Here is a 19,032-nt window from a genome sequence, read left to right as displayed (position 1 = left end):
TCGCTGACTACCCTTATCGTTAGCCCACTATGTCTGAGAGCTTCAACGAAGAGATCATCGAGGACTCTCCCGCCGCTCCCTCTGGCGATGTCGAGATGACCGAGGGTGGTGCTGAGACTGCCGCTGCCGAGGACGGCGACGCGCCCGCCAACAAGGACGAGCTCCCCTTTGCTGAGGAGTCCGCCGACTCGCCCCCTCCTCCTCGCGTCACCTTCCTGCAGTACCTTTCGAGCCCTATCGTTACTTTGATCGTCGGCACCGGAGACCAGGAGACCATCCTTACTGCCCATCAGTCCCTCCTCGTCCAGAGCCCCTGGTTCGCCGAGGCCTGCGCCGACTTCACCGATGATGGCAGCGTACGTTTTTCTGTCCCTCTTATGATCCAAGTCCAACAGAAAGCTAACTGACAACTGCAAACAGCCCCGCCAGATCGAGCTCCCTAACGACGACATCGACGCCATGGGCTGCTTCCTCGAGTTCCTCTACACGGGCGACTACTTCCCCAAGAAGGTGCCCGGCCAGCGCTCGCTGGAGAAGGACCCGTCCATCCCCGAGGTCGACCTCACGGGCGAGCAGCTCCTCAAGCACGCGCGCGTGTACACCATTGCCGAGAAGTTCGGCCTCACCAACCTCAAGAACCTGGCCTCGTCCAAGATCCACTGCGTCAACTCGACCGCCAAGGGCGAGATCGCCTACGCTCGTTATGTTTACGAGTTCACCTCCAAGGACGACACCACCATCCGCGCCCCCGTCGCCAACTTCTGGGCTACCAGGTCCCACACCCTCCGCGCCGAGGCCGAGGACGAGTTCAGGAACTTGTGCTTGGAGTTCCCCCAGTTCGGTTACGATGTGCTTAGTATGTGTTGTCTGCTGGTGGATGTTGTTGGTTTGGGTGGGATGAACGCACTGCTAATCAAGAAAAATTATCACAGCCCGCGTCCTCGACGAGAAGCTCAAGCGCGAGCGCAACGAGAAGATGCACCCCGGTACCGGCAGCGCTCGCAAGCGCCCCAGGCACAGCAGCCAGGCTTAAATGGCGACGACGACGCGTATTGTTACATCCATCAGTATGGAGTAATCTACTATCGATATCATCATCATCATCAGCCGTTGAATGGTGGAGGACATCATGTAGTGGGAGGACGACGACGCGTAGGAGGACGTGTGAGGGGAGGAGGACGAAAAGAGCAGCATGGACATGGGCAAGGACGAAAACTGGAGGTTTGGTTTATATCACACACAACACACACGAGAGAGTTGTTTTGCTTGCTTGGCCGAAGAGAAACCAAAGATCTCCGGCGTTGGCTGGCGTTGGCGCAGGAAACAAACCAATATCATGGAAATTCTATCATCTATCAATCAACCATCAGCTTTTTCGTTCAATCACTTCCATTGTTATCCCAGTTACCCTTCATCTTGCGGAGGAAAGGGGGAACAATACAATGCTCGTATCGCTTCTCATCACTTTCTCGTTGGATCGCGTCGCGTCTCGTCTACTCTCTGGGTTACTCTTCATGGTTAATTTGTATCATCACTCTACTCACCAAAAGCGAAAGGGCGTGTCGCACCGTAGAAGGTCCATTCATTTATCGTTTTTACATATTGATGCCAAAAAAAAGACGCGTGATAACTGAAGGACAACTGTTGAGACCCTGGTGTGGAAGGACGCGTCAATCATTGATTGTTTGGCATAGCGGCGCAGTCCAACAAGCAAAGGAACAACCCGCAACAACAAAGAAACAACGCAAAAAGAGCAATCAGATAGGTAGGTAGTATCAACCCTTTTTCCTGCCACACTCTAAACTTTTCCAACAACCAATAGCTTTCGCTTTCGGGTTGACGATACCTCCCTGGCACAACTCTGGTGGATCTTGTAAAAGGCTTGATAAACCCACCAACAGCGCACAGATATCAACCAAACCAAACCGAAATAGGAAACCATTCCCTCGTGGCGCAATTGGCTAGCGCGTCAGACTGTTAATCTGGAGGCTGTAAGTTCGATCCTTACCGAGGGAGGATTCAAAAATTCTCTTTTTGTGTCTTTTTTTTTTTTTGGCTTTCCTCCTTTTTGTTTTTTGTATTCGAATCGGACTGACTGTCTTTCATTTTGACTCCCCTCGTCCTAGGAAGTGGGGAGAAGAGCTTATATTGAGAAATGCTTTCGAGACATTACACGACGGGAACATTTCGGGCAGTGAAGACCTTTGAAAGACGAACAAGGAGTTTAGTTGTAAGAAGAAAACACTTCCACGAGAAAGCATCGGAAAATATAAATGAATATCCTCTGATTATTATCATCCGGTTAAATACCAGGCTTCCCCCTACCTGTACCTATAGTTATCGCGTTAAACACCTCCCAAGGTTCAATGTAGTTATGACCCCGGGGCATTCCACGAAACTACCTGATCTTACGAAAGATGGACACAACAGAACACTAACTAAACTACCAAGGTGCTAAACGAAGGTTAACAATGTCCTCGGATACTTTTCCATCCTCGATATCCATGCTTTGCCCAGTAACATCCACCACATCACCACCGTCTCTATCGCCTGCAACGCCTACCCTGGTTTTCTTATATCTGCTCCCAACTAAGCAATAATCACATGTTGCTGAGCTGAGCGGCTGAGGATCTGAGGTGAATCGGCTTAGTTAGTGCCAGCACGGTGAGCAAAACGTTCATGTTCGGTTGGTCTTGTTCTGCTTAGTTTTCGGCTATCCCATCGTCCCATCGAGCCGTGCGTCGAATCAGGCAAGACGGACGGGGGAGAGGCAAAGCGGTGAGAAGTGGTCAAAACAGAATGGGAAAGAGGAAGGAGGAAGAGGAAGAGGAAAAGACGTACCGGTTTACTTGGGAGGAAGATGAAGGAAGGTATAATACTCTTCCTCAACATCGCGGGGAGTTGCTACCCCCGCTTTTGGCCCATATCCGGATCTTTGGGACTCCGGGGAGGTTGAACGGCGAGACCGCCACCATCGATGTTGAAGTGGATCATTCAGGTCCCAGGGGATTGGGTCCTTGATCTCTTCGGAGGTGGGCTTGCTAGCCTCAGCCGGAGCCGGAGTCGGAGTTCCAGTCGGGGCGGAGACGGCGGAGCTGATGAGGGTGGCAAGAAAGATAGCTGCGAGGGCGGCCTTCATTGTGATTCTCGAGAAGTTTCAGGGTCTCTATCGTTGGGAAATGGCTTGGAAGGAGGTGGAGAGTTTTGTTTGGCAATGCGGATGTGGAGTTGGGTTTGGTTGCTTGGTTGCTTACTGCAGGAACGATGAGTGATGAGCGGAAGAATGGTTAGTTATTGTTAATGATGAAGAGCGAGGAGACCAAAGACAGAAATACTTGATTTCGATATTAAGACTTCTCTTCTCGTAGCTCGTAACATACGTACTCGTCTATTTACACCATACTCGTATCCTCTCCATGTCCCTCTAGTTAGACTGGAGGTTACAATACTCGGAACCCCTAGCAGTTTGTGTACATGTATCTGTTGTGTCAGGCATAGTCGTTCAATGTGACGGCGTCACGGTGGACGTCCATGTTGCATGTGCACGACATCTCCAGATGGGTTGTACGGGGCATACATGGAGGCGGGCCCTCGAAAGATCTCATACTCGGCTCTAAAAGCCGCGTTACAAAACTTGGAGCGGCCGACCTACTCTGGCATCAGTCATCGAGGGTTGGTGAGTGAAGACAAGGAGTATCAGGAGTCAGGACTTCAAGCGAGAGGCACGATCTATACCATGTCAATAGGGAGAGGGATTCTCAAAGGTAACTGGGGGTTCAAGCTGATAGATCCTTGTCCTGAGCTTCGAGTGTTCGTCGAGTTGGAGAATTGGGAGGGAGCGTAGTGTCAAGTAGATGTGATTGTGGTTTCATGTTGCGAGAGTCTGGAAAGTGTTGGAATCCTCACCATGGAAGTGCTTGAGAAAGTCTACCTCTGTGCCGCGAAACAACCAAGCAGTAGAGTCCAGCTAGAGTTGATCCCTTACTTACAAGACCAACCGGGACTTGCTAGATATAGACGAACTGTCGTCATGAATCACTGGTGCCATCATTTAAGTGACATGAAACGTATATCTCATTATTCATAAACGCATGCTAGCCATCAAGCAACCATCACAATTTGCTCCCCGAGTGCAGTCACTCCTTCTCCTCATGCTTCCACCCCAACACCCGCTCAATCTTTTCCACATTCCAGAACCCCTTGTTCCCCGACATATCCCCCTTAATCTTGGTACCCGGCCAATACTTCTTGACCAGCTCCTCATTACTCAACTTGGCATCCTCACCCACCACACACCTCTCGGGACTAACCACATTAAACACCTCCGCCCCCTCAAACTCATCCGAGTTCTCCACAGCCGCCAAACACGCCCTGGCCGTCGCCTGCGGATGCACCCACCCCCAAAGCTGCTTGACAGCCTTCTCGTTGCTCTCCCGATAATCCTTCTCCACATCCTTCTTGGGCGCCACCTGATGAATCCTCAAGCACGCAATCTTCATGCCCGGGAACCACCTCGCCATGGACCTCGCCTGCGTCTCCGCCTCCTGCTTAGCCAGGGCGTACGCGTCCGTCGGATCCTGATTAATCTCCTCGTCAATGGGGAAGTAATCAAAGCTCAACGGCTGGTTCGAGTAAACCAGTCCGATGGCGTTGACCGAGGAAGCGTAGCAGAACTTCTTGATGCCCAGCTCCGCGGCGGCGCGCATCCCGTTGAAGGCCGCGCACACGTTGTTGCTGTGCACCAGGTGGTCGTCCTTGTCGACGGGGTCGGGGATGGCGGCCAGGTGGATGACGGCGTCGCAGCCCTTGAAGGCTTTGAGAATGGCGTCGTAGTCGTTGGCGGCGTCGGCGGTGCGCATCTCGGTGTTGGGCGTGGAGGTGTCGGGGTCTTGGTGGGTGCGGTTGATTTGTACGGTGGCGTGGCCTTGGTTGGCGCAGAGGCGGACGACTTCCTTGCCCACGGTGCCGCGGGCTCCGGTGATGGCGATCTTCATGGCGGCGGAGAGGTGGTGGGATGTATAGGTGGGTTGTTGTTTGTTTTGTTGGTGTTGATGGAGGATCGGGACGTCTAGAATTGGAGGAAGGGAACGTTTTATGGGCCAATTTCTATGGGAAACCAGTATGACGTTTACGTGGGGCTCAAGTCCCAGGAGGAAATGTTCCTGTCGAGCTGCAATGGCCGTTGAATTGGGCAAGAATGGCTCGAAAGAGAGACCGATGTAAACATTGGTGACATGATCGATGTTGGACAGCCCCTGTCGCGCCAAGAGGGATCGGCGACTGGAAAAGAGTATGTCTACCTGGTAACCCTAACCCCTCTGTTCCGCTCCAGACAATAACGGGATGAACAGGGCCATCAAGGTTCTCACCACTCGGACTGCATGCCGCGAACAACTGGAAAGCGCAATCCCTCGATGCCACCACCTGCTTCGCATCCAATTGGGGATATGGGTGTGGAAAGCAAGACACTGAAGCAACTGAAGCGCGCAGGTCAATGTCAGCAATAGCGAGCTCTATCACCAACTCTGTGGTGGTTTCCCGTCTTCCCAACTCATGAACCACGCGACTTCCCAATCCCTCGACTTGTAACAACCAGCGTAGCACACAAGGCAAGTAATAGCAAGGCAGGGCAAGCAAAGAGTCTGACAACCTTAGGCAAGTCAATTAAGGGTAAATTTAATACAAGTCAAGGCAAGTAAGGGAGATTGCTTGCCTTGTTTACTTGCATATTTCATGGCCTCTTTTTTTCCCCTTGCAGACCATTACCGGTTCAATGCAAGTGAACAAGGTAAGGCAAGTAACAAGTTTAAACAAGGCAAGTAAAGCATTCTCAGCAGTCTCGAGCCTACTTCTTCCCAGTTAGACTGAGCGACAATTGTTTGCTAATTTCTTCAAATTACTCAGATCCCAACAACGCAACCTAGTCAACGAACAGCCACCATGGCCGCGACCGTACCGTCCACCGAACGAACGACGAACATGTCGCCGACCTGTCACGCGTGCGGTCAGCGCTTGGGCCAAATCAAAGATCCCCTTCTCTATGTCTTTCCGCCGGCAAACAACAATCCCACGATAGAAAGGAAGAAAAAGAAGAACAAGAAGAACAAGTTGCAGGACGGGGCAGACACGACAGAAGTCCTCAAGACCGAAGGATCAGGGGTGCTCGCGACACTCGGCAACCTGCTTACCTACGCCCAAGATTGGATCCCCGGCTATCACTTTGCCAAGAGAGTGGTCGACAACTTGTACAGAAGCACAAGTCTTACGACGTCTCTTACGATCTTTTCGGTCTACCCGGTTGCCTCATCCGACCCCATCGTCAGCATCCCCATAAAGCGAAAAAGGCCAAAGCACAAGAAAAAGGGAAGTTACATTCGAGAACAACCTCCCAAGCCCAAGCTGCCACTGCCAGCTTCGCCCTCCAAGCATACCTGCCGTAGGTGCCACCAAGTCTGCAAATCGAGAAACCAACTTTTCAGGCACCTCGATGCCTGTCGGTCTTCCTCAAAATCAACATCAGCCGAATAAGGAATTGGGCAGCTCTTACGGTCCTTGACGGCTGTTGGCCCGCTGATAGCTGGAGCAAAGGGAGTTCTGGTACCCTGACCTTCTGGGTTCAGGACCATTGCTTGGGGTTGGGGAGGACAAACTCGCAGATAAACGAATGTCGTATCCTTATCCGTCGATGCCAGAGGAATGACTGGAGCGGTCAAAGAAGATAGTGATGCCGCATGTATTAAAGGGGCCAGAGTACACGGAGCAACGGAGCATGAGGAGCGAACTACGTTTCAGCCGAGAAAGGCTTCCTTGGCAGTACTGGTGAACACTGGCCCGGTATACACACAGTCACTCGTTCAGTCGGTTCAGGCAGTGATCTAGGAGAGGGCCTGTTCATTACCGCAGCAGCAAAGGTACCAAGAAGTTCATCATTCTCCATTCTGCTATTCAAGATTCTATAAATGTCCATGTTCTCAAACACCTCCTCCTACTGGCCCCCCTTCTGTTCTCGTTACCGGTCCAGCTCCAGCTCCAGCTCCAGCTCCAGCTCCGTTCGTTCCACCACCATTTACAACCCCAGCACCACTACCCGAACTCGAACTGGAACTGGAACTGGAACTGGGAGTTGCACCCGTAGTCATGGCACTATTACCATTCGTCCAGTAACTATCAGGCAAACCTACCGAGACGGGGGGCGCTACGTTGTAACTTGGTCCTGATCCTGGTCCCCCTCTACCTCTACCGCGACCTGCGGCAGCGGCAGCAGCCATGGCTCGCTGTGTGTATATCGAGTAGGATGGTGGTGCTCCTGTTCCTCCTCTTCCACCGCCGCCGCCGTTGAGGCCGTTGAGGCCGTTGGGGGAACCATTGGGCGAGCCAGTGTTTGGGTATGCGTTGTATGCAGCAGCGCCTCGTCCTCTACCACGAGCAGCACCATTTGGGTGGTGATAAGTTAGTGGGGGCGCGGGGGGGCCGATCCCGCTCTGGTGGTAAACTGGGTAGCCGCCTCTTCCTCCTTCAGAAGCTGGTACATATCCTACGTATCCTACGTATCCTCCTCCTCTTGCTCTACCACCTCTCACATTACCATTTATCCCGTTCACCCCATTAACCATCCCTCCACCTCCCCCTCCCCCTCTCCCTTGCGACATGGACAGACCTGGTGGTCCCAAACTCAACGGACTGGGACTAGGATCCGTAATAACGGCACCACTCATCACTGGCGTTAAAGGAGAGTTAGCATTGTGGGTAGTTGTGGTGGTGGTGGTGGTTACTAGGATGCCGGTGCCTGTGCCGGTGCCGTTGGTAGAGGGGGTGAAGGGGTCGTTGGAGTTGGATGAGGAGGGAGGGTTACCGTTGGTACCGTTGGTACCGTTGGTACCGTTGGTAGAGGCGTGGAGGTTACGACGGTGGGAGACGGAGGCTAGGTATTGCTCGTGGTCGGTGGCGGTGGTGAAGGCTTTTGGGGGTGCCATTTTACAGTGTCTGTTGTCTGTGTCTCAAATGAGAACGGGGAGCGAAGAGGGAGTGGGTGGGTGATGCTGGTTACGGAGGGGACGGAGGTGTTGAAAGCGATTAATGGCGGGGCCGCTGGCGTTCGCGGAAGGAAATTACCTGTCCTTTTAAGCTTCACCGATACACGTGCTGTCGATACATATGGAGATGGAGGAGTCACTATCACTTGTGAGTCAAGTGAAGATGTGGTTTGTATCACGGACGTGTTTCATAGAGGTAGGGAGAGCAAACACTTTTAGATAAGGTAACCGCCATATCCCATCCGCAACCTCTTCTTCTGCCTCAAATTCTTCTCATCCCTTCGCAAGCCCAGTGACAGCATCCGAGTTTGCAAAGAAGAGTGATCTCCCCCATATCATCAGCGAGAAAACTGCGAAAACTGCCCGTGCCACCTCATTGCCTCCATTCCCACTCCGGACTCGAGAAGCGTTTGCGGCGTATCGTGAAAATTGGTAGAGGTGCAAGAGTTATAGTACCCTGCTCCCGAATCTCCTCCTCCCGGACCTCCTTCCGAACCTGCTCCCGAACCTGAGCCCGAGCCAAAACCGGAGCCACCTCCGTAGTTCGTGCTGCTGCTGTTGTTGCTGCTGTTGTTGACGCCAGACACGGTGGTGCTGGTGCTGGTGTGAGAAGTTGTGATGGAAATGGTGATGGATGATGAAGAGGAAGCGTCGCGCTTGGCTTTCTGTTCGTGGAAGGTAGAGGGGCTATAGGCGCCGCTGTAGGCTTGACGAGACATCTTGACTGTTGCTTTTCTGGAGGAATTGATGGGTCTTGCTTTGGTTAAGTTTGTTTCTGATCAGCGGGTGTGCTTGTGAAAGGATTGTGAGTGATTGAGAGGTTTTGACTACTGACGAAGAGGGGATTGACCGGGGGTGAGTGTCCTTTTAACTACTTCTCTCCGGCAAACCTGCTGCTGGGGCGTTTGAAGACGGATTTGAGACTGCGTGGGAATAGGTTTGTGGCTTGTCACTGCGCGTTTGGCTAGTATGGTTTAACTATGAAGGATGCGGTGAGGAGGGGGGCGTTCACGGGCTGGATGGGATGGGACGATATCAACGCAGAGACACCCAAAGTTCTTTTCATGATTCAAAGAGCGGTATGAACGTAGGCTGAGGGCAAGTCGTCACCGGTATTTTGCTGGGGATTTCACAGCCGTGTCACGATATATAGGTCACTCATCAGGTTCATCAGTAAAAGTTAATGTTGAAGCAAGTGCTGGATGGTCCCTTCCGTCCTAAACTCCCGTCCATGTGTACTGTAATGCAGGATGCATGCCGAATGTGTCCCGTCTGTACTTATCGATACCCGTAGCGTATTGTAATCATCCCATCCTCGAATGCCGGCCGCAGAAGCTCCGCCGTTCTGCAAGATTTTTCCTCCTTCCCATCCCACTGCGCTTCTCGTCCTTCTCCTTTCAATCCAGGCACCCGTTCCACCTTGCCACAATCGATTGCGCTCGACCCGAAGCACGACACAACCAACGCGATCTCCGATCCAAACGACTTCGTTCCCACGATCCGTCACTCATTTCCCGCATATCGCCCGTCCACGTCCTTCCAAGCCGGCGCTTCATTTGCGCACCGTGAATCATCATGTTAGACCTTGCGAACCCTCCACGGACCATCACGATTTAAACCGCCGAATCCATTCGAAGTACAAATGCGCCGAGCGACTACGAGCGACCGCAAGCTACAACAGACCCGCTGATCAAATTACGAAGCGCCACTCCAGTTCCGAGACCCTACGGCGGCCAAGATCCGCAAATTTTGAACACGGCACAGCAACTGGCGGCGTCGAATGGCGGGGAACAGGTGGAGCCAACACTTTCCGCTTGAGTCCGAAGCGCGGCTGCCTGACCGGGCAGTGAAAGGCGTTGAGGTTTCGCACTTTGATGGCTTTTGCGCGGCGAAGGATGACGGTGTTGGTAACGGAATTTGCGAGAACCAGAGATTTCGAGTCGGACTCTTCTGGGACGGGCACCAGTCTGTGGTATTGGTGCCTCGAGAGGATCTGGAGCTTTGCCGGCTTGGACAGAGTCCAGGGGTCTGGATAGGGAGGCAGCGGCAGGGGCCGGCAAGTCAAGCCTGTCTTCTTGGGAACGACGGGAGGCTGAGGTTTTGCTGGATGCTGGGCATCGCTTTGCCGGTTGATGGTGTTGGCGATGGAGGTTACCATGCGCTTGTGGTGAATACGTGGGATTACTGGGCTGACCTCGTTCTTGCCATTGAAGGCGTCGATCATGGAGCGGACTCGCCCTTTGGCCTCAAAAAGTCCGCGACGGACTTTGGTCGCCGAATGCGACAAGGCGTGGTAATCTGACTTTTCTGGCTGAGCATGAGATGGCGCCTGGTTGACAAGTCGTGGCTTCGTTGGATGCTCGGTGTTGCTGATGATGGCTGAAGGTTCGCTCTTGCAGCGAATGGCGCGATATTCGCTCAGGCTTCCGATGGCGTCGAGCAGAGATCTGGCCTTGGCCTGATCCTTTTCGATTTCTACACGAAGCTGTCGACATTCCTCGACCGCCTCCACGACACTCTGCTTGAAGAGACGCCGCTCTTCGATGACGTCGGCAGGTACTTGAACATTCTCGGACTTCTCGTCAAGCTCTGCCTCTTTGGCATCGGACTCCTGAACATCCAACGTTAGCAACTCCAGAATGGCGGCTAAGTTGTCGGTACTTGAGCTTACTGGCAAAAAGATCGGAATCACTGGCTGCTGGAAGCTTTTCTCTCCCTGCTTCACCTCGTTGGCATCCGACTCCTAAATATCCACCGTCAATAACTGAGAACATCGACCGGGATTTATTTGTTTCACTTACCGGCACAAAGATCTGGATGCTTGGCTGTACACGGGTTCGTTCTTTCTCGAGGATCGCGCTCCTCCGCCCCGCCCCTTTGTCCGGGTGCCTCGCTTTGCGGCAATGGCCGCAGACACCAAGTTCGAGGTCGTTCACATGTTGCGGCGGTTCGCCGCAGACAAGGTGGTTCTTGATGTGTACCAGGCCATCGAAATCAAGATCCGATTGGTGTCGGGTGTTACTGATGGGTACCGGGTTGCACATGAAGCGCCGGAACTCGGAATGCCCGCAGGCCTTGTATAGCTTGGTCCTGTAGAAGCACATGTTGCACGAGACACAGGGCACAACGGATCGCAGCTTGAGTACGCGGGTCTAGTTGCTGGAGGGTGGAACTATCAAGATGATGATTGCAAGAGGTGCGGTCGTGGGATATCACTGTCGACTTGCGTTGGCGAGACCGAACTCCGGTGATGAGTTGTGATGATAATGGAGGAAGGAGGGGCAAGTCTGTTTCGAAGCTCAATGCGACATATCTAAGGCGCTCCAGGTCGACGGTCACCACTAGGCGACAGTCGACCATCCCATGATGGCAAACACATGGTTGCCGTCGTTACGGTGTTGTTGTTGCTCTCCGCGATGAACAATATCACTGTTTAGAACCTGGGCGGATAGCCGGCGTCAACATGGCAACGACAACTGGCAGCAAGACATGCCAGGAGACCGTCTGCGTTCGATGACCTTCGATAGCGACAGGCGATGGACTTGAGCATCAAAACATTGGGACCCTCAAGTTCGTCCACCTTGCTTCGACATCACAACACCGCAACCAGAGCATTGCACACCAAAACATTTATATAACCTCTAACCGGCTTTACACTGCAACCAAACTCGTCAAACCCATCACATCAAACACAAGCAAGCCATTCTCAAAGTTTGCGCCTCAGTTTGCGCATCGTAACCACCATGTGCATATTTACCAGAACGGCATTCAAGATGTGCGGGCACACAGAGTACCGAGGGGCTCGTTGCTGTCCACCCATCGTCCACAAGAACAACAGACATGAGCTCTGCAAGAAGACCCCGCAATACCTTCAGAGTACGAAGAACGGAATCTTCACACAATGCAGAACGAAGAAGTTGGAGGCGAGCATGGCCCGAAGTAGCAAAGTGGATGCGAACAGCAACATGGCAACAAGGACACATGCCCCGGTTTGGCTATCACATCGAAGAACGAGAAGCCTTTTCATCGCGGTCATATTCTGAGAGCCAACAACGGGGAGTTCGGTACAAAGAACCAGAATGCGGAAGGGGCGGCCGAAGACTCGTCTACCAGAACTAAGCTTCCTAATGAAGTGGAGGATTTCCGATGTCAAATTGTAAGTGAAAGCGGCCAATGCACGGAGCGACTCCGGAATCATAGACTCGGTACTAACCTCCACCAGGGCCTCAGTCATCCCGGAATCCCATGTCAACGGGCAAAAGACCGAAACGACAAGTCTCCTCATCATGTAAGCACACCTACAACCCTGAACGATGAATTCCATGCTAACAAAGCGAAGTAGGGCAAGACGACAAGCTCTGAACCTACTGCACGTGGGGGAGGAAGAGCTTTACTTCGGTTGAGAGGCAGCGCGAACCCAGCGCTCAGCAAATGCGACCAAAGGCTCCCTAGACTGAGCCTGCCCAGAGACAAGATCAAGACTATCACGGGTGCGGAACGCGGAAAAGACGAACAAAAGGTGGCCTTGCATGGACCGAGGGACTTGCCGACAACTCATCGCACCATCAGAGAGGACTGGAACCTCATGACTGTTACCAATCCTTTGCGTAGAGGCGAGGGAGGAAGGTTGCATCTACGTGGACCGAAGCCCATCCCGAGACCGATCCCGAGACCGATCCCAGCTGCCAATAACTTTGGTGCTCGCCAACGCAAGGCCTTCGACCTCGAGCCTCTTATCAGACAGGAAGTCAACCTCCCAGCAGATCCAACCGCCCAAGAAGCAGGGCAGCGCATCGGCCCGGACACAATACCTCCCCTACCAATCTCCTATAAGCCGATCCTCACTGGTCGGCACCCACTGCACCGCCCATTACCGCCAATTCCGGACGAGACCTACCCAAAGGATGATGCGGAGTGCCAACCACCTCCGGTTCCGCCGCACGTGGTGCTATATCGGAGGAAAGCTATCGCCATGCACGCCCACGACAACTTTGAGTCGCCGGTCGAACGGTGCACATCGGCTCCGGACGCTCCGACAGGCACCTATTTCGGCCGAGAAACTTTGCATTCTGGCTGGCAGCCTGCTAGAGCTGACACTGTTTGCAGCTCATACTCGGATCGATACCCGGCATCCTGATTAGTTGTCCAGCCAGTGTTCTGATCGTTGCCGCATATTGTGAGAGTCACGGAGGCGAGAGTGGGAGTGTGTGTGCGCTTCTACGAGGGTTGTCAACGATGACTGTAGTGGGTGTGATAAAGGCGTGGAAAGATCAAAAAGGAAGGGTTTCAGAAGCAGAGGATAGGAAACATGGAAAGTGACGGACGTTAAGGGAAGATGGCGGAAGATGGAAGGCGGGGTGGAGCTGGGACATGGAAAGATGCATGGGATCATGGCATCTGCAAGGCATAAGGGAAGGGTTTAGACGAGATCCGCACTTCAATTCACGTGTGTTCATGGCATCAACAACCATGTTCGGTCATACACCTACAGCTATTGGGCATTGAGAGCCTGATTTTTGCTATAATGATTAATCCGGTAGAAGACGGCAGGTAGCAAATACGCAGAATATGACTCCGTGTGATTGAGGCGTGTGATTGAGGCTACCTACATACAATTCTCTGATCGTGCAAATGCCCATGAAAATGGAGGAGGTTTCCGAACCCTTGATAATATCTTTGTTCATATTTTACAGTTCTTCTTTGCATCCAAAACCCCGAGTGTCCCTCCCCGTGCTCGGCCCCGTGCCCCACACCGGCTCGACGACCTGTAAGCCCCCCCCCACCAGACTCTATCCGGCCGCTCTCGCCGAGCTCGCCGGAATTTTACCCGCTTCCTCCCAAATCGAAGTCATTCCTCCCTTCCCTCTCACACCCACCAAGCTGCTACCACCTCAAACCCCGCCCTCTTTCCAACCCCGCTCAATTCGTCCTAACCCTCTCAATCGATCCCCTCCTCAAACCCCCCAGCCCCAGACCCTCCCCTTTCCACCCACTCCCACCGCCACCACCCTCCGCGCCGGCACCACTGCAATGACTCCCGCTCCGTCCCGACCCCGGCCTGACGCTACAATCCCCCGACACGGAAACCCCTGAAACCCTCCTAACACTACTCGACCTCGACCTCCTCATCCTCGGCACCCTCGGTCTGCGTTTTAGCGAGCACGATGGCTCCTCGGGGATCGGGGTGAGTAGGCGTTCGATTCTCTGCTGTTTTTTGAAGCTGGATACAGAGCGGGGAACGGGCCTTGGTCTGAGGCAGAGGCTGGGACCGGGACCGCTGGGTGTTGTTGTTGTTGTTGTTAGGGCACAAGCTAGTGATGGTCTGGCGTCGGTGGGGAGACAGGGGAGTGGCTTTTTGTGTTTTGTTGCGGCAGCTGGAGTGTTGTTGGGTTTGGGTTTGGCACCGGCACCGGCACTCGAGGTTGGACATGGAATGTTAACTGTGCGGAGTCTCTGGGTGATGGAGATATGCTGCGGGGTGTGTCTGACGATGGGAGGAAGTTGAAGATGATGATGATGCGGCTTTGTGTGTGGTTCCGGGTTCTGGCGTGCTGGTGGGATGTTGATGGTGACTGCTATGGGACTGGGTGTCCGGGTGCCGTCTAGCTCGCATGTGCTGCCGACTTTGGGTTCGTGGTAGCTTCCAGCGCAGACTTCGGGCTTGTTGCTGTTGACGGTCAAAACCCGATAATTGTGTGGTTCATGATCAGAGAGGCAGGGGAGCGGACCTTTTGCGGAAATGCGAGACATTGGCTCGTCGTCTGATGACTTGCTTTGTCTAAAGTGTGGCCCTGATTCGCGCCCGCCGGCAGCGATTGACTCGTTGTCCCATGTCGTCTTGCTTTGGACCTCGTCCGACTCGGTAGAGGTACTGTTCGCAAAGCCCGACGCAAGTTGTTTCTCCAAATCGCGAATCCTGTCGAGCGCCGCTTGAATCTTTTGTTCTTGTTGGCGGAAGATCTTTTCGGTGTTGGCGAGGCGCTGGGCTAGTTCGGCGTCGGACTCTTGCTTGTTGTCGTCCTCCTGCTTCGACCAGTGGGAGCGGAGAGGTTCAGCGTTGGCGTTCTCTTCCTCTTTTGGTGGGGGATTGAATGGGTGTGCTGGTTGTGTCTCGACCTTCTCCTTCTTCGTCTCCTTCTTCGGGCACACAGATTCCTCCGCTGTCCTGTCAAGTTTCGAGGCGAGTCCAGCGACAAAGCCCTTCTTCTTGTCGTCCCGGACCGAAGCATCGAAGCGGACTTCCTCGACGTTGGTGGTCTTCTCTGCCCGCTCGGTCTTCTTCTCCTCTGTCCGGAAGCTGAAAGCGCGTGTAGGTCGTGCCTCTACCTTCGCTTGCTTTTGTTCCAAATCCTCCACCTCATGAGCAAGTCGCTTGTTGACTCGGACATTGGACTCCTTCTTAACGTCAATCCAGCTTGGCCTCTCGAGGGTTTGCTTATCGGTTTTTGTGCCCTTCTCCTCCTTCTTCGAATTGACAGATTCCGTGGGTTGATCCTCTTGCCAAGTCACCGACCCATCGGGATTGACAACCTTTGTCCATCGAATGATTCCGGTTCCGAGTACCTCTCTCCTCCGCGGCATGCCCGTGAAGACCAATCCGCCGGCCATCTCGAATCGCCGAGTGACTGCGGGTTGTCAGGATTGTTGGTATAACTGTTTTGAATGTGTTGATGTATTGTTGGTAATGTGTCGTTGGGTATGTGTTCGACCGTTATCTTCATGGTGGCAAATAAAGTAGTATGGTCGCCGGTATGACTGCCTCTATTACCGTCGTTGCTGTCGCTATCATGTTATCGTTGTCGTTGTCGTGCTTGGTGATAGCATTACTGTCCGGCGCCTGTACTATGGTTGAAGCAAGCCTTGAGGTTTCCATCGCAACGGCGAGTGCTGATCAGCAGGAATATGTAGGGCTGCTGGACCGGAGATAACGGGGAAGCATAGGGGTCAACACTTGTAGGGCGAGATCATGAAATGGGGCTGCTTAGCTTATTATAACGGCAGCCGAGATATTTTTGGGGGCTGAGGGACCTCTACCGAGTTACCGAGATCACGATATGGATAAGCGAGCGGGAAGCCGGGAGCTAAAAATAGAGAGACTGTGTCCGGAAATCTCTCCTGTCGATCCGGACAATATACCTTACCTACCTGGTCAATAGTACGGGGAACATCGGTATATTAGTCTACAACCGTTGAACCTCCAGTTTTTACCTGTTCAGGGTGTGGAATGAAAGTTCCATGTTGAAGTGGGGAGGAACTGTCGAGTCGTCGATCGACCCATTTGACGGTGAAAGCCATCAGGAAGTTGCATAATAAAATATTAACCGAAAAGAACAATGGGGCGAGTTCTTAGTGTCAAGATACTTGCATTAGGACCATTCATCATCGGGGACATATCTTACGATACGTCAGAAATTTGGAGTGTCTTTCAAAAGGTTACCGCTAGGGATGCACAGTGCGAAGTCGGCCCCGCTATGCAATTTCCGCACACATGAACATGATTTCCCTAAACGGAATAGAATACATGGGGAAGAACTTACCCGTCCCCGACCTCTCCATAGTACGGGGAAGAGCGACATTATGGGTAACTCGCTCACTTTTGACTCGATTGAACACGGCGGGTCTACATGAAGATGAGCGATGCCTGGCATGCACAGTGCGATAGTATTGACACCGTACTCGCTTCAATCGATTGTCATTCCCACAACCCAGCGCTATAACTCCCATGCGCTATGCCGGAAAGCCACGCAGCAGACATGGATCCCAAAATACCACCACTGCTTGCTACAAACAGACCCATACCCAACTTCAACCCCTACATAGCTTCGTCGAGCACCACCTTAACCACCGGCAACAACATCCCCCCCAGCGTCGAGCACAACAAGCGCACCGAAGAATCAAATGCCGAGGCCCTGCCGACGGAGGGTCGAGTCGACGGAAGGAAGCTTTGGCAGCTTGGGTGTCGCAGCTGGAACTGGGGACACTTTCGAGGCCGGAACGCCCAAAGTTGGCGGCATCTTCTTCTTGAGCGTGACGGCGGGTGCCTTGGCCGGGACTTCGGACACGGCCGCCGGCTTAGTCACGGGTGGCTTAGCCGAGACTTTGGCAAAAGATGGCTTAGTGACGGGTGGCTTAACCGGCACTTTGGGCACGGCTGGCTTGGCAGCCACCTGCGACCAGAGCGACTTCCCGGTCGTAATGGGTGCAGGGACAACCGCCACTGGACCCCGTCGCTGGTGTGGGATCGGGTCGACCCTGGGCAACCTGGGCTTTGTCAAGGAGAGCTTGCTCTTCTCGGGTATTGGCTCTAGTCCGTGCTGCGGGTGAAATCGGTGGCCGCTGATAATCCAGTGCTTTTCGGCCTTGGATAGGGCCTTGGTGTCTTCATAGATGTCGAAGTCTTTGGGCAAGGAGGTGTAGGTGTACACCCGCTTCTTCTTATGATTCCACGTGGTTCTCCGCTTCATCACATCCCTGGTATGCCAGGTGACGGATTTCTCGAGGTTGTCGTGAATGGAAGGTGAGGTAGACTATTTGTCGCCATTAGCTGACTGACTGCTGGTGGAAGTCGTGGACTACGATTCCCACTTGACAACAGGATGTTCACTGACCTTGTCGGGTGCGGGCCGTTTGCCAATCTTCTTTGTGTCCTTCTTCTTGTCCTTCCTTTTGCTCTTCTTACCCTTCTTCTTGACGACAACCGACCAGGGAGTCTCGTCGGGGAGGGTGAATGTCTGTTTTCCTCGTGGAGTTAGTTGACTACTGATTAACGAGGAGGAGTCTGATTTGCACTGGGCAATAGGATGCTTACTGACCTCGCCGGACAAAAGCTCAAGCTCAATGCGGGCTTGCTGGAGGATAGCAGCCCAGTGGGCGATCGGTAGTGAATGCTTGGGAGGCGACATCTTTGGCGAGGATGGTTTTTTTGAGGTAGAGAAAATGGTTGGATGTGTTTGGAAAAAAGAAGGTTGATCCCAGCGTTTTGGAGGTAAGTTGAATTGACTGTGTTGTGTTGTGGTTGAGAGAAGGATTAAGTAGGAAGTTCGGATTGGGGTTCCGACTTAAAATCCCATGGCTATCAGGTTGACGGTCGTCTGCCGGTGAATGGTCGCCTGCCGGTGAATGGATTGAACTCCGGATGGGATATTTGGTCTGCACAGAATCGTTCAGTTTCAAGGTTCTGTTCTCGCCTTCCCGGTTTAAACACTGAACAAGATCACCTTTCGTGAGTCAGAGGTCCCAGGTGGTTATTTTGATCCGATTCTGGCATGAAAGTATGACAGGAAGTATCTCGAATGAATATTTAAGATGGGGAATTCCAAAGCCGCAAGATGCAATGCATGAACAGCGGAAGGAGGAAATTCAAGCCTGTGCATCTAAACGCACGCAGGGTTCGGCGGTGGCCAATATTGTAGAGTTCTCACCAACTGGGCGGGCCTATATGTCGGCGCATGCACCTATCTGCATGCTGTAGTCGGGCATATGCCTGACGATAAAAGGAACTTTTCTCCATCCTCCGACTTTGGATTTCTCGAGGTTCTGCTGTAGGTAAGTCAAGGAGGAAGAATGTCTACGTTGTCCTGGGACTCGGATGTGCACGAAGTTATTCCATCACCATCAGACACCATGTTGTCCACGACTTTTTCTCCAATGTCTGTTCCCATATAGATACCTCTATCTGCCCCTGCTTCTCTTCATGTTGTATCCAGGGCTTCGTAAGCTTGTCGTCAACACCATGACAGTGACGGTTTATCCCCGGTGTCCCCATGCGAGCTCAAGGGCCCCCTATCCAACCATCCCCATGCCCCATTCTTCATCAACCAATAACTCCTTCTCCTCCAGCTTTTTACCAAACCCGTAGGCGTCACCATCCTCTTCTTCCTCGGGAACTGTGCAGCTCTGCCCAAGCCATGGGTAGGAACCGCGGGCTTAGGAAGTTTGTAAATCGCCCCCCCTAACCCCAGCCGCCGTGCAGTTTCCGCCGAATGGCAATCGAGTTGTC

General features: G+C 53.1%; 10 protein-coding genes and 1 non-coding gene across 11 annotated transcripts; 4 read left to right on the top strand and 7 right to left on the bottom strand.

Annotated features, from left to right (window-relative positions):
• Nucleotides 1-29: 29 nt before the first annotated feature.
• On the top strand, nucleotides 30-1,033 carry B0H65DRAFT_437073 (uncharacterized protein; the record flags this gene model as incomplete). The annotated part of the gene is made up of 3 exons (XM_062825286.1): nucleotides 30-356; nucleotides 421-856; nucleotides 933-1,033. 3 exons carry the CDS (start codon nucleotides 30-32, stop codon nucleotides 1,031-1,033), a joined length of 864 nt encoding a protein of 287 aa, XP_062676727.1.
• Nucleotides 1,034-1,942: 909 nt separating this feature from the next.
• B0H65DRAFT_t470 lies at nucleotides 1,943-2,016 on the top strand. Its single transcript has one exon. It is a non-coding gene; the product is annotated as a tRNA-Asn (tRNA).
• A 584-nt stretch (nucleotides 2,017-2,600) lies between these two features.
• Nucleotides 2,601-3,139, bottom strand: B0H65DRAFT_553503 (uncharacterized protein; the record flags this gene model as incomplete). The annotated part of the gene is made up of 2 exons (XM_062829968.1): nucleotides 2,601-2,631; nucleotides 2,880-3,139. The coding sequence occupies 2 exons, from the start codon at nucleotides 3,137-3,139 to the stop codon at nucleotides 2,601-2,603; spliced, it is 291 nt and encodes a 96-aa protein (XP_062676726.1).
• Nucleotides 3,140-4,075: 936 nt separating this feature from the next.
• B0H65DRAFT_481084 (uncharacterized protein) lies at nucleotides 4,076-5,247 on the bottom strand. Its single transcript, XM_062827616.1, has one exon. It carries the CDS (start codon nucleotides 4,992-4,994, stop codon nucleotides 4,137-4,139), a length of 858 nt encoding a protein of 285 aa, XP_062676725.1. The 5' UTR covers nucleotides 4,995-5,247; the 3' UTR covers nucleotides 4,076-4,136.
• Nucleotides 5,248-5,356: 109 nt separating this feature from the next.
• Nucleotides 5,357-6,722, top strand: B0H65DRAFT_534555 (uncharacterized protein; the record flags this gene model as incomplete). Its single annotated transcript, XM_062829006.1, is given in 3 exon segments — nucleotides 5,357-5,815; nucleotides 5,905-6,440; nucleotides 6,452-6,722. 3 exon segments carry the CDS (start codon nucleotides 5,774-5,776, stop codon nucleotides 6,720-6,722), a joined length of 849 nt encoding a protein of 282 aa, XP_062676724.1. The 5' UTR covers nucleotides 5,357-5,773.
• Nucleotides 6,723-7,083: 361 nt separating this feature from the next.
• On the bottom strand, nucleotides 7,084-7,973 carry B0H65DRAFT_565887 (uncharacterized protein; the record flags this gene model as incomplete). Its single annotated transcript, XM_062830303.1, has 2 exons — nucleotides 7,084-7,116; nucleotides 7,182-7,973. The coding sequence occupies 2 exons, from the start codon at nucleotides 7,971-7,973 to the stop codon at nucleotides 7,084-7,086; spliced, it is 825 nt and encodes a 274-aa protein (XP_062676723.1).
• A 398-nt stretch (nucleotides 7,974-8,371) lies between these two features.
• B0H65DRAFT_553499 (uncharacterized protein) lies at nucleotides 8,372-8,752 on the bottom strand (the record flags this gene model as incomplete). Its single annotated transcript, XM_062829967.1, has 1 exon — nucleotides 8,372-8,752. The coding sequence occupies one exon, from the start codon at nucleotides 8,750-8,752 to the stop codon at nucleotides 8,372-8,374; it is 381 nt and encodes a 126-aa protein (XP_062676722.1).
• A 971-nt stretch (nucleotides 8,753-9,723) lies between these two features.
• On the bottom strand, nucleotides 9,724-11,137 carry B0H65DRAFT_436825 (uncharacterized protein; the record flags this gene model as incomplete). The annotated part of the gene is made up of 2 exons (XM_062825264.1): nucleotides 9,724-10,703; nucleotides 10,831-11,137. The coding sequence occupies 2 exons, from the start codon at nucleotides 11,135-11,137 to the stop codon at nucleotides 9,724-9,726; spliced, it is 1,287 nt and encodes a 428-aa protein (XP_062676721.1).
• Nucleotides 11,138-11,806: 669 nt separating this feature from the next.
• On the top strand, nucleotides 11,807-13,211 carry B0H65DRAFT_565881 (uncharacterized protein; the record flags this gene model as incomplete). Its single annotated transcript, XM_062830302.1, is given in 4 exon segments — nucleotides 11,807-11,980; nucleotides 11,995-12,189; nucleotides 12,256-12,321; nucleotides 12,376-13,211. The coding sequence occupies 4 exon segments, from the start codon at nucleotides 11,807-11,809 to the stop codon at nucleotides 13,168-13,170; spliced, it is 1,230 nt and encodes a 409-aa protein (XP_062676720.1). The 3' UTR covers nucleotides 13,171-13,211.
• Nucleotides 13,212-14,139: 928 nt separating this feature from the next.
• On the bottom strand, nucleotides 14,140-15,641 carry B0H65DRAFT_446828 (uncharacterized protein; the record flags this gene model as incomplete). The annotated part of the gene is made up of 2 exons (XM_062825816.1): nucleotides 14,140-14,310; nucleotides 14,523-15,641. The coding sequence occupies 2 exons, from the start codon at nucleotides 15,639-15,641 to the stop codon at nucleotides 14,140-14,142; spliced, it is 1,290 nt and encodes a 429-aa protein (XP_062676719.1).
• Nucleotides 15,642-16,927: 1,286 nt separating this feature from the next.
• On the bottom strand, nucleotides 16,928-17,935 carry B0H65DRAFT_553495 (uncharacterized protein; the record flags this gene model as incomplete). Its single annotated transcript, XM_062829966.1, has 3 exons — nucleotides 16,928-17,560; nucleotides 17,642-17,764; nucleotides 17,846-17,935. 3 exons carry the CDS (start codon nucleotides 17,933-17,935, stop codon nucleotides 16,928-16,930), a joined length of 846 nt encoding a protein of 281 aa, XP_062676718.1.
• Between the last annotated feature and the right edge of the window lie 1,097 nt (nucleotides 17,936-19,032).

Source organism: Neurospora tetraspora (assembly GCF_033439725.1).
Source record: "Neurospora tetraspora strain CBS 560.94 chromosome Unknown B0H65scaffold_10, whole genome shotgun sequence".
NCBI classification, from domain to species: domain Eukaryota; kingdom Fungi; phylum Ascomycota; class Sordariomycetes; order Sordariales; family Sordariaceae; genus Neurospora; species Neurospora tetraspora.
This window is presented reverse-complemented; position numbering and strand designations above follow the sequence as displayed.